The sequence below is a fragment of the Geotrypetes seraphini genome, chromosome 6, assembly GCF_902459505.1.
Source record: "Geotrypetes seraphini chromosome 6, aGeoSer1.1, whole genome shotgun sequence".
NCBI lineage: Eukaryota > Metazoa > Chordata > Amphibia > Gymnophiona > Dermophiidae > Geotrypetes > Geotrypetes seraphini.
This window is the reverse complement of record NC_047089.1, coordinates 220945343-220958946: the sequence shown is the minus strand read 5'-3', so window position 1 is coordinate 220958946 and position 13604 is coordinate 220945343. Positions and strand designations below refer to the sequence as shown.

Below are 13604 nucleotides of genomic sequence, written 5' to 3'. Positions count from 1 at the left end.
AGGCCCTCCAATTACCTACAAATCCAAAATGTGGCCCTGCAAAGGCTTTGAGTTTGAGACGACTGGTGTAGATGCACTGGTTATCTACTGCTGATGTTGTAGATACAGGGATGAGGAAGCACAGAATTAAGCAGGCAATTCTATAAATTGGTGCTTACACTTATGTGCTACTTATATGCAACACTGCTGAGAAAAACTGGCATATAAGTGCGCAAGGTGTTATTCTATAAAGGCAAGCGTAACTGGTTTGGTTGGTAAGTAGAAGGGAGCTTGCCGATGGGCAGAGCAAGGCAGGGGCACCAATTGGCATGAGTACCTTATAGAAATCTGTACGTTACATGCGCCCTTGCCACATTCACATGCCAGCAGTCACACCATGGGCTCCTTTTACAAAGGTGCGTCAGGGCCTTAACACGTGGAATAGCGCGCGCTAAAATGCCCCACACGCAAGCCGCTACCGCCTCCTTTTAAGCAGGCGGTAATTTTTCAGCTAGCGCGTGTTTAGTGCGCGTTAATCTTGTGCGTGCACTAAAAACGCTAGCGCACCTTAGTAACAGGAGCCCCATGTCCACGGCAGGCATACTTGATGGCACGATCCCATTATAGAATTAGCACTCAACTTGCACCAGCGAGGGGGCCAAAATTGTCATGCAGCTTTATAGAGTTGCCCTCAAAATGTTAGATAACAGGTCAGAATAACATTTTGAGGATAATTTTCAAAGCCACTGACACAGGTAAATAGTCACTGGCTCATGTAAACTGAGAGACAAATTGACTTCCCTCAACATGGCTAAAATATGTGCATTGTTCTATGACATGAACAGATTCAGAGGCGGCTTTCCCGTGGGCTCAGAAAATAATGTGCACAGATTTTATTTTCAAGTTTACGTGATACTTCCTCTAGAAAATCTATCTGTACACAAAGCCCATAGGTATATGTAGAGAGTCTAGGGTCCTGCTAAGGGCTCCTAGTAGGAACACCTAGAAATTTTGCTAAAATAATATACTGTTACCTAGCTCTGACGTCGCTAGTTGCTAGGGAAGAATATCTTTCAGAATAACCAGTGTTCTCATCAGGAGAGGAGAATTGTTTTAGAGGGAACTTTCCTGAGATATATATCTGTGTTTGATTCAAATCATTGTCTGACTTTTTGTCTCCCTGGCCAAATGAGGGGAGGGTAATCATGCCCAAAGGCCACTAGCCATCTAGGCTCAATAAATTGTGGGGAGTCGAGACAAAACAGTCTGTAAGGCGAAGTCTAGGAGAAACTTAAGCTCTATGCAGTGAAGGGGATACATGGGAGCTGAGGAGTAACAGAGAAGTTGGGCATAGTCATGCTTTTAAATAAGGTCAACCAAGACCACCTGGAACAGCTCTTGAGTCTGAGGAAAGAATTACCTACTTCCTGTGAGAGCCATCACACACTTTCCACCAGGATCAAGCTACCTAAAGCACATAGTTTGAATCTTCCAGCTCATCTAACAAAGATTATAAGTGGCAATTTTCTTTGAAACTTATTTATACTACTTCCTACTATGTTGTGCAAGAGAGTTACACAGCATATTCTCACCAGGTGTAAAGGATTAAAGAGACATAAGAGGATCTTTAAATACTGTTCATATACTGCCTCGGACAAAGAAGCTGCCTCTGCTATTGTTTTTGTCACAGATTTTTTGCCAAAAAGACTTTTAAATAAACAAGTTGGTTCAGAGTATCAATACCAGAGTAATTGTTGATGTTGCCCAGGTCCTGATATGTTTGAATAAGAGGAACTGATGTTTCAGCCACTTATTCAGATGTGGCAAGACTCATACAACTTGTAAATACTTGTGAACAAACTGCAGTTGTATTTGTACCAAGACCTCAGATACCCAAGGCACTACTTAATTCATTTCGTGTCCTTGCTGGGGTGAAGAGCAATAGCCCCTGAGGAAACATACACGTTCAGCTACCAAATGGGGGGATTAGTACTAGACGGAAGTAATCTTGAAAAAGATTTGGGTGTGCTGGTGGACACAACAATGAAGTCAACGGCACAATGCGCAGCAGCCTCAAAGAAGGCAAACATAATGTTGGGTATTATTAAGAAGGGTATTACAACCAGAACGAAGGAAGTCATCATGCCGCTGTATTGCGCGATGGTGCGATCGCATCTGAAATACTGTGTCCAATATTGGTCGCCGTACCTAAAGAAGGACATGGAGATACTTGAGAGGGTTCAGAGAAGAGCGACAAGAATGATAAAAGGTATGGAAAACCTTTCATACACTGAGAGGCTAGAAAGGCTGGGGCTCTTCACCCTGGAAAAGCGGAGACTCAGAGGAGACATGATAGAGACTTACAAGATCATGAAGGGCATAGAGAAGGTGGAAAGGGACAGATTCTTCATCCTATTGGGAACTACAAGAACAAGGAGGCACTCAGAGAAATTGAAAGGGGACAGGTTTAGAACCAATGCTAGGAAATTTTTCTTCACTCAGAGGGTGGTAGACACCTGGAATGCGCTTCCGGAAGCTGTGATAGAACAGAGTACATTAAGGGGATTCAAAGAGGGATTGAACAAGTTCCTGAATGATATGGGGATTGAGGGATATAGATAAAGGTAGAGATAGGTTCATAAAAGGGTATAGATAGGAGAATAATGAGAATTGTAAGGTTTTATCCAAAGGATCACTTACAGATCATGGACCTGATGGGCTGCCGCGGGAGCAGACTGCTGGGCGCGATGGACCCCTGGTCTGACCCAGCAGATGCAACTTCTTATGTTCTTATGTTCTTAAATCTTTGTAAAGCACCACATAGATGCATTAAGGTATTGCCTGCAGAAAAAACTACAAAAAAAGACCGATGCTGAACATGTCACCCCAGCAAGGACACGAAATGAATTAAGTAGTGCCTTGGGTATTTGAGGTCTTGGTACAAATACAATCTGCAAGCAGTTTGTTCACAAGTATTTACATGTTGTATGAGTAGTTGAACAAACTATTTTTCCTTTATACAATTTGAAGACTCAGACAACTGTAACAATCATAATGGCAGCCGTGGAACCCTACCCTAAGAGAACAATACCAGAGTGATCTGATTCATTGACTGTGCAGAGAAAGTAGAATGCGTGGATTACTTGCTTATGGCCTCCCAGTCTTTACCAGTCCCAGCCCTGGTTCCAAACAAAGAAATCAGTTATGTGAGAGGTGCCCTCATAAAGTCTTTTTGAAACCCTGGAATTTGACCAAAAGTGTAAAAATGATGGGGTACTGGATCACTAGATATAAAATTAAGTCCCCAGCTGTAGAGTGTAAGCATATCATACATCTGTTACTGTTACATCAAACCCCATTATACAAGAACAGAAAAAAAAAAATGAAAATATTACTCACCTTTCCCATAGCATAATGTGTGGGTGATGGAGAGGCATCTTGTGTCTTTGTGGACCAAGAAGTCCCAGCTGATTGGGCTCTTGGAGAAGTCGCTCCTTTCTGAAGGTGAGATGGAATAAAATCATCCAAGGTGAGATCCAGGCCTGACTCAAGATCCAAGTGGTTGTGTCCATAGTCCCCTGTGGCATCAGGTGGTGACTGTAGGGGTGAGGGAGAGTTTCCAAGGGATGCAAGCTTATTTATTCCAGGAGAAACAGGCATGGCTGTTTGGAAGTCTTTCTATAAACAGATTTTTAAAAAACAACCCAGAATTAAAGGAAGGAGTTTCGGCTGATTGTTCAAATCAAGAACCCTATCAAAGAGGTCATAAGCTGTAAAAGGTCTAAGCCATATATCTTAACCTCCACGCTATACTCCTATCACCAGTTCCAACCCAAGGATGCACAAGGATTTATTAGCTAACTCCTCTCCAACACCTATTTGCCCTGCCATACATGTATATAATATTTTTATTCCAACTGCTATATTTGGAGGAGCTGACTAATATCGGTAGTGCAGTAGGCTGAGAATGAGGGAAACCAGAGTGAAATTCATTGTGACCTTGGGCAAGTCACTTACCCTTCCATTGTCTCAGGTACAAATTTACCCCCTCTTTTAGTAAGCCGCGGTAGAGGTTTCTACAGCATCCAGCGCTAAATCCTCTGACACTCTTAGAATTCCTATGAACGTCAGAGCAGTGTCGGAGTATTTATCGTCCCAAGCTCTATCGTGACTTAGTAATAGGGGGTTTAGATTGTAGGCCCACTGCAAACAGGGAAATACCTACTGCACCCAAATATAACTCGATTTGAACATCTGACAAAGGCATTAGATAAATCCAATTACCTCTCCCTTTCCTGTCTGTTAATTCCATGTTTAATTCCAACTCCTAGATTCTATCTTGGAACTATTTGCATTACCTACCCTAAACATGGAATCCCAACTTTAATTCCTGTACCATCTCAAACCTGCTAAATCCTACTTCTTACCTCAAACCCTAGCTCATAGATCTAACAATTCAGAACAATACATACTCTAGCCATGGTCTTCAACCACAAATACCTGCCAATAATAACAAGATGTTTGATGGACACTTATAGTACATAATGTGCAAAGGTTATGAAGAATGTTTAAGTGGATGGGAGAGTGTGGCACAGTCATTAAAGCTACAGCCTCAGCACCCTGCGGTTGTGGGTTCGAACTAAATAGTGTGAAACGTTTCTGTCTCTGGTAACCAGAGCTTGTATTGTGATGTCATAGTGCCTCATTCCACCAATGCCTGAGAGCCAACCTCATCAGTGATGTCACAATGGCTTGATTGTCCTATACTTGGCTCACTTTTACTTCATTATGATTTCTAGAGTGGTGCAGAGGTTAAAGCTGAGGCTGTGGGTTCAAACCCACACTGCTCCCTGTGACCCTGGGCAAGTCACATATTATTTATTTATTTATTCAATTTTCTATACTGTTCTCCCAGGGGAGCTGAGAATGGTTTACATCCATTTATTCAGATACTTAAGCAGTTTTCCCTCCCTGTCCCGGTGGGCTCACAATCTATCTAACGTACCTGGGGCAATGGGGGGATTAAGTGACTTGCCCAGGGTCACAAGGAGCAGCGTGGGTTTGAACCCACAACCTCGGGGTGCTGAGGCTGTAGCTTTAACCACTGCGCCACACTCTCCCATCCACTCAAACATTCTTCATAACCTTTGCACATTATGTACTACAAGTGTCCATCAAACATCTTGTTATTATTGGCAGGTATTTGTGGTCGAAGACCATGGCTAGAGTATGTCCCCCATTGTCCCAGGTACTTTAGATAGATTGTGAGCCCACCAGTACTGACAGGGAAAAATGCTTGAGTACCTGAATAAATCCATGTAAACCGTTCTGAGCTCCTCTGGAAGAACGGTATAGAAAATTGAATAAATAAAACAAAAAGTGGAGATTTATGGGATTAGAAAAAGCAGTAGAAAAAAAGGAATTTACAGTTTAGATCTGCTTTTGAGGCAGTAGTACCTGAAAAAGTGATTAAGAAATGGTTTTCGTCTTTGCTCAGAGGACTAAAGCAACAACAACAACTCAACATCAACTCAACATGTACATGTTTCGGCCCGAATGGCCTGCCTCAGGAGTCTCACAGGTCCGTGTATAAGTCAAAAAACGCATCCAATGATCAATTAAACATCACATAGTTCACGCTGCAAAAACACCACCACTTGCACACTGCATACAGCGAAAACGTGTCTGAGTGATGATAAAATTCAACATTATACAAAATTTAAAAGTACTGCATGGAGGAGTTAAAGGGGTACTTGATTTGGATAGGGTTGGAAATGGAAAAGGAAAACATCTGAATGAAGTTATCGATATTGAAGTTTACTTTGGATTCACAGAGTGGGATGGATTAGATTCTGAAACAGGCTAAGCATACTACATGTGAGTTAGAGGTTGTTGTGATGAGAACATTAGGCCTATTGGTGCAAGATAGTAAGAACATAAGCAGTGCATCTGCTGGGTCAGACCAGAGGTCCATCTTGCCCAGCAGTCCGCTCACGCGGCGGCCCATCAGGTCCAGAACCTCTATAGTAATCCTCTATCTATACCCTTCTATACCCTTTTTCTTCAGGAAATCGTCTAATCCCTTCTTAAACCCCAATACCGTACTCTGTCCTATCACACCCTCTGGAAGCGCATTCCAGGTGTCCACCACCCTTTGGGTGAAGAAGAACTTCCTAACATTGGTTCTGAATCTGTCCCCTCTTAATTTTTCCATATGCCCTCTCGTTCTTGTAGTTTCTGAAAGTTTGAAGAATCTGTCCCTCTCCACTTTCTCTATGCCCTTCGTGATCTTGTAAGTCTCTATCATGTCCCCTCTAATCCTCCGTTTTCCAGGGAAAATAGCCCCAGTTTCTCTAATCTTTCATCATATGAAAGGTTTTCCATACCTTTTATCAGTCGCGTCACTCTTTTCTGAACCCTCTCGAGTATCGCCATATCCTTCTTAAGGTACGGCGACCAATACTGGACGTAGTACTCCAGATGCGGGCGCACCATCATCCTGTACAATGGTAGGATGACCTCTTTCGATCTGGTTGTAATGCCTTTCTTGATAATACCTAGCATTCTATTCACCTTCTTAGAGGCCGCTGCGCATTGTGCCGACGGCTTCATTGTGTTGTCCACTATTACCCCCAAGTCCTTTTCTTGGGTACTTTCACCCATTACCAGCCCTCCCATCGTATAACTGTACTTCGGATTTCTGTTCCCTAATAACAAACGAGGGGGGGGAGGGACCAGTGAAGAGTGTCCAGGACTTGTGGGGAACCAAAAGTCCAGGGAGAAAAGGACAAGCAGTGGCCCCACAAGAAGCAGGAAGAGTTAGAGTTCCAAGGCTGAGGGGGTCTGGCAAGTAACCAATGGAGGGACCGGTGGCAACTGGTAAATGGTACCTGGAGCAGGCAGAAGACTCTCTAGGAAGCAGCCTGGTAGTCCTTGGGAACATTGGCCAAAGGTGACTGGCGAGTGACCGGCAGGGCCAGTGGCAACTGGTGGAGAGACCGGTAAATGGTACCGGGACCTACCTGAAGACCCAGAGGGCCAATGAAGGATTAGAGTGGACCTGGAGAGGAATGGAGAGATTCAAAATACAGCAATAAAACTCATCTATAAAACTGGCAAATATGACCATGTTACTCCACTTTTGAAGGAAGCACACTGGCTCCCTATTACACACCGTATCACCTATAAAACCATTCTGCTCACCTTTAAAATAAGACTTTCCCACCAGCCTTTATATCTCGATAAGCTCCTTATCCCACAATGCCCAACACGCTTACTGAGGTCAGCAGATCAGAAACTCTTGCTAATTCCATCCATAAAAGACTTCTTCTACACTAGGAAAATAAATTCGCAGTAGTAGCTCCAACTCTGTGGAATGCTCTGCCACAGCAACTCCGATTCGAACATCAACTTGATAAATTTAAGATAAGCCTGAAGACTTTTTTATTTAGCGACGCCTTCTCTTGTGTTAAGCGACACCTTATTATGTGTTTTATATTTTTTCTTTTTTTCTTCTTCCTTTTCATTCTTTTTTATTTTCTTCTTTTCTTATTCAGCAAACCGCTTTTATAAAGCGATCCCGCCCCATATGTTTTACCCTCTCCCCTCTCTCTCCCTTCTTCTTTTAACATGTAACTCTCCCTCCCTTCTCCCTTCTTCCCTCACTTTCACGTTTGTCCAGTTTACGTCCTTGGTGTGCACTTTCATTATTTTTTAATGATTTATCTTTATAAATTGTTATTGTAAACCGGCCAGATACTTGCTGATGGTCAGTATATTAAAAGTCAATAAACTTGAAACTTGGAGATGACCTGGAAGTGCCTGTTTTAACAGAGTGTGCGTGAATAAAAAGTGGTGGTGTTGTTTTAACAGTGCCTGGTGCACCAGAAGACAAGAGATGCCTGGGGACAGATGTGTGATGGGTAATGACCGCTCAACACTATCACACCGTGTTAGCGCTTTTGATCACCGGCCACGGCAGTAAAAGTTCCAATGCTCACAGGAATTCTATGAGCGTCAGAGCTTTCACCATCATAGCCGGCGATAAAAAAACGCTAACGTGACTTCATCAAAGGGGGAATTTTTTTTTTTTACTAATTTCAAGAGAATCTCAGGATCTGTTGAAGAAGACTTGAGTTACCATTTGGCTCCAGGAAAAGGAGGATGGATTCAGACGTCCGGGTTTTACTTCCATTGCTTTCAACAGAAGTAAAACCGGATGTCTCAATCCATCCACCCATCCTCCTTTTTCCGTGAGTCATATGGTAACCCTAGTTAAGGGAAGGTGCCGCCTTCTTTAAAGAACTACTACTACAAAGACTTTCCCTCTATTAAGTAGTTAACCCAGGGAGCTGCACTTTTGAAATAAATATTTTTAAAAATAATTTTATATGAGAGGAGGCATCAGTGATTAACAGTGCAATCCAAAGCAATGACAAGTCTACTTTATATCATTTTATTGAAGGAAACAAGTAAATATACAATAATATAATACAAATAGATATGCATTACGATTAAATTCACAATTATGATATTTCCATACATATTTCTATCATTCCTCCAAAATATATTTCCATATGACCTATTTCAACTCCCCTACACCTCCCTATTCCCTTCCCCCCATTCTTTTTATTTTATATTCAATTTATTACATTGTAATACATTTCCATATAACCAATTCCCTCCTACTCATACATCCCCCAATTACCTCCCCCCCCCCCCCCCCCCCCCGAATGGAAGGTGGCATAAAATACCAGGTAATAGAATGCAATGAATGTTTCCAAAGCTTCAGTGTAAAACATTAATAATCATACTTCGTGCTCTAGGTGAAAGATTTTGAATATCAGGGTCCCAAATTTTCAAAAAGAGACGAGTTCGTCTAAGAAACCTCAAATAACAATAAACGACGGAATTGATTCCTCCAATGCCAAAAACTAGGAGGATCTTTCTGTAACCAATATTGCAAAATACATTTATGACCCATCATGCACGCCTTTTGAAATAAAATACATCTCCATTGTCCATCTACCCCACAAGCAGCAGCTTTACTAAATAACACCCCCCTTGGGGATTCCATTAATGGCCTATCCCATAATGAACCTAAATATAATAGGATGGCAGACCAGAATGACTTAATAAGAGGACATTGCCACAATGCAAGAGATAACGTATTAGGAGTTTTATCACTTTTAATGCAACTGGGAGAATTAACTAAGCCCGCGTGAAAAGCTTGCACCTGTGAAAAATACACCCTATGCAACATTCTATAGGTACATTCCCTCCATAGCAATGACAAGTCTAAATCGTTACTATAAATGAGGCCCAAATTGAGTCCATAAACAGATGCTTATCTGGAAATCTCTCCTGCAAAGTCAGTGACGCATCCGACTAGACCCTCGCTTCAAGTTCGTCAGAGATTCATTGTGTCTGATTTTTTTTTTTTTTTTTTGCAAATTGGCAGTAATGTTATTTTCAAATACCACTGAAGAGTCACAAGCCAGTATTTAAACATTACAGTCCAACGCTGCGTTTAAACACCCAAATATTCAGCACCATTATCCAGATAGGTCTCTTAATAATGTAGGATGGCAAAACAGCTGTCTGGGTAATCTGCTGCTCCGCCCTGGGAGGTCTACAATGATTTTCAGCATGTGGATGATGCCACTGAAAATCATAGACTGGTTCCAGTCAGCAGCCCATTCTCTCTCTCTCTTTATACCAGGGGTCTCAAAGTCCCTCCTCGAGGGCCGCAATCCAGTCGGGTTTTCAGGATTTCCCCAATGAATATGCATGAGATCTATTTGCATGCACTGCTTTCATTGTATGCTAATAGATCTCATGCATATTCATTGGGGAAATCCTGAAAACCCGACTGGATTGCGGCCCTCGAGGAGGGACTTTGAGACCCCTGCTTTATACTGCATATATAATGTATGTGTGTGTGTGTTTCTATATATCTTTCTCTTTCTCTATGTCAGGGGTGTCAAAGTCCCTCCTCGAGGGCCACAATCCAGTCAGGTTTTCAGGATTTCCCCAATGAATATGCATGAGATCTATTTGCATGCACTGCTTTCATGGTGTGCTAATAGATCTCCATGCATATTCATTGGGGAAATCCTGAAAACCCGACTGGATTGCGGCCCTCGAGGAGGGACTTTGACATCCCTGCTCTATGTACAGCACTTAATTATAGACAGAAAGGAAGTGGACCTGATTGGGGGGGGGGACACAAATGGAGCTAAAGGAGAAGAGGGGCTGGATTAGGAAGCTTAATGATTATTTTCTGTCCTACTCCAGGCTCACCCTCTCCCCTCCTCTTTTCTGAAGGCTGCCTGGAAGGGAGAGGCTGGCCCAGAACATCCCAGCTGCTCTGGTGGAACTGTGTTCCAGGCCTTCCCCAGAAATGAAGGCCTGTGTGTATATACAAACGCACACACACGGCAACATAAGCATACATATTTAAAAACAGAGCACAAAACAATAAGCATATATAGAGCACGCATGGACACGCATGCACATAAGCATTTAGATGTGCCCAAATTCACCAGTCACACAGAGCTTGGAACATATGAATATACATACACAAACACATCCACCTATGGAGGAGAAGAGGAAACCTACCTGAGAACATCTGACTGCAGTCAGCTCATTGGTGACAGGAGGAGGAATAAGCTGTCAGCAATGAGTTCTCAGCTGCAATGTTTGCATCCTGACGAAGGCCAGGAGTCCGAGATGCAGCTGGGAGGTTCCACTCTCAAACCTACCCAGCCCTGAAATTCCAAAACACAGATGGGTTTTCTGAGCCCTCCCAGACTCCATCCCTCAACTCAGCCCAATATAAATGAAGCAGGTCCTACCCAGTATGTGTCACAAACTGGGGAGGGGGGAACGAGGGAGAGAGAAGTGTCTGACAGCCAGCGCTGCGAGATGCAAGGGTTAACAATAAGGATCAAACTAACATCATACAGAGGAGAAATACAGGCAGAAAAAAAAAAAAAAAGTGAAAGTGGGCTCATCAGCTAATACCAGTCCCAGATCAAGACATGCCTTCTAAAATCAGGATACAGATCAGGAAATTCCATTTCCCAGCCCATTAACATAGGGCACTGATAAACAACAAGTTGCTGCTCTGATCTCAGGAAGTATAAATTCTGAGTTACTACATCTTTCCCAAATGGGAGAGACGGTAGGGTGAGTGAGAGAGCTAAACAGACTCATTTGCAGGGAGAGAACTTCAGCTAGAGTTTAGGTTTTCCTGAGGGGATGCTCACAGCTGGAAGTAGAAAGGGCTAACCCATTACCCTACTTCTAACATGCTCTCTTCAAGGTCCTGTCAGAGTTTCCAATGACATTTCCAAGGTGTGGGAGTAAAAATGTGCTCCAGGGAGGAAAGAGGGCAAGGCAAAAACAGTGGAAAATGAGAGACTGTGGGGAGGGGCAGAGTTGAGGAATTCTTTCACATTCAACAATAGAAATTGTCTAGGGGAGGATAGGAGGGATGATTTGGCAGTTTTCGGAGAGGTCACGGTTGATGTCTTGGACTTGAGGTTTTCTTTTCCCTTTTCGGGCCTTTCATGCATGTATTTGAATTTACAATTTGATGTTTACATACAACACTCGGGGGGGGGGGGATGATCGTGCTTGTATTTATGTGCAAACTTTGAGGGCTTGGCTCTTGTTGTTTTTATGCAGATGCCTGAATGGTGATACTTGGTTTATTGTTTTTGTTGCTCCACGTCATGAATAAATATGTTTTTCATTGATGTAAGTTGGGGGGGAGGGTTGTACCCTTGCTTCTCAAGGCTCATAAGAGTCCAGGGCCCTGAGATGGCTGTGCCCGGATTTTTCTTGTTAGTTGGGACTGGGGAAAGTTGTGACATTTTGTTTGTAAAACTGATGATACTTTATTATTTGGTCTGTTCAAATTCTGTTTATGTAGGGGATACCATAGTATGGATGGCCGCATTTACATTGTCTATTTTCTTTTTATTATCATCAATAAAAAAATGTTTAAACCTAAACAACAGAAAAATCATTGCTGTCCTAGGTATATATTCCCCCGGAAACAGGGCCGGCTCAACCATTAGGCAGATCAGGTGGTCGCCTAGGGCGGCAGCTTTTGGAGCCAGCAAAGAACAGCTGCAAAGTAAAACCAATAATTCCTGACATTCACACAAATTCATCAATATTTGGAAACTGTCCTCATGTGTGTGACATATTTATTTATTTTTTGATTTAGCTTAACACCTTTTCCAGTAATAATTTAAGGTGACTTAGGTATTTCCCTGTCCCTGGAGGGCTTACAATCGAAGGCTGGGGTTGGCAACCTGCGGTTCATGAGCCACATGTAGCTCTTCGTGCATGTGGTTGTGATTCTCCAGGCCCAAACCCTTTAATCTCCCTCCCAACCCCACAATGCCTGGGGATCCAGCGAGGGTCTTTGTGGCAGGAGTGCGGCCCGCTTGCTCCTGCCTCCTCATGGCTGCCTTCTAAAATAGCAGCCATGACCTCTTGCAGCTGCTAGCGGCATTTTCTGTAGTTCATTGAGCTGCTGCGAAAGGTCGTGGCAGCCATTTTAGAAGGCACTACAAGGAGGCTGGAGCGAGAGGGCCGTACTTCTGCCACAAATACTCCCATTGGACCACCAGGCACCTCGCTAGGCCCGGGGGGTGGGGGAGGGGGGAAATCATGGGGTTGGAAGAGAGATTAAAGAGGCGGGGCCTGGAGAGGGGCGAGAACCTTGGCTATGGGTTGGAGGTTTGGAATAGGGGATGAGAGTTGCAGAGACCTACAAGGGGTTGGAGGGGAGAAAAGCTATACCTTGCAGCTCTTTGTAAATCTTGGGTCAAACATTTTGGCTAAATTGGCTGTGCTGACAGAACATTGGCCCTTTGCTGTAAAAAGCTTGCTGACCCCTGGTCTAAGGCATCCTTTTCCCAAGATGTGTTAGGTGTTGATGTGCACCTAATGCAGGAAGTGCTAAGGCATTGCTTTAGTTTTTGCATGTGAGCAGGCTAACTGCGACACGTCTGATAAAAGGGATGGAAAACCTTTCATACGCTGAGAGATTGGAGAAACTGGGTCTCTTTCCCCTAGAGGAGACAGAGGGGATATGATAGAGACTTACAAGATCATGAAGGGCATAGAGAGAGTAGAGAGGGACAGATTTTTCAAACTTTCAAAAAATAAGAGAACAAGAGGGCATTAGGAAAAGTTGAAAGGGGACAGATTCAAAACGAATGCTAAGAAGTTTTTCTTTACCCAACATGTGGTGGACACCTGGAATGCGCTTCCAGAGGGCGTAATAGGGTAGAGTACGGTACTGGGGTTTAAGAAAGGATTGGACAATTTCCTGGAAAAGGGGATAGAAGGGTATAGATAGAGGATTACTAAACAGGTCCTGGACCTATTGGGCCGCCGCGTGAGTGGGCTGCTGGGCGCGATGGACCTCAGGCCTGACCCAGCGGAGGCATTGCTTATGTTCTTATGTTATGTTCTTATAAATATTTTTTCGGAATTTTGTTAGGGGGTTTTTCAGAGCAGAGAGTGATTAACCAGCTAGTGATTCTACATTACCATGTGCTAACTGGTTGTTAATGTATTTATTTAAAACATTTTTAATCCGC

General features: G+C 43.2%; 1 protein-coding gene across 1 annotated transcript in view; it reads right to left on the bottom strand.

Annotated features, from left to right (window-relative positions):
• The window catches only part of SORBS3 (sorbin and SH3 domain containing 3), a 157541-nt gene that overhangs the window by 128861 nt on the left and 15076 nt on the right, over nt 1–13604 (bottom strand). Inside the window, exon 2 of the mRNA XM_033947608.1 lies at nt 3379–3657. Coding sequence (XP_033803499.1) covers nt 3379–3639 — 261 coding nt within the window. The 5' untranslated portion in view covers nt 3640–3657. The remainder of the gene's footprint in view (nt 1–3378; nt 3658–13604) is intronic.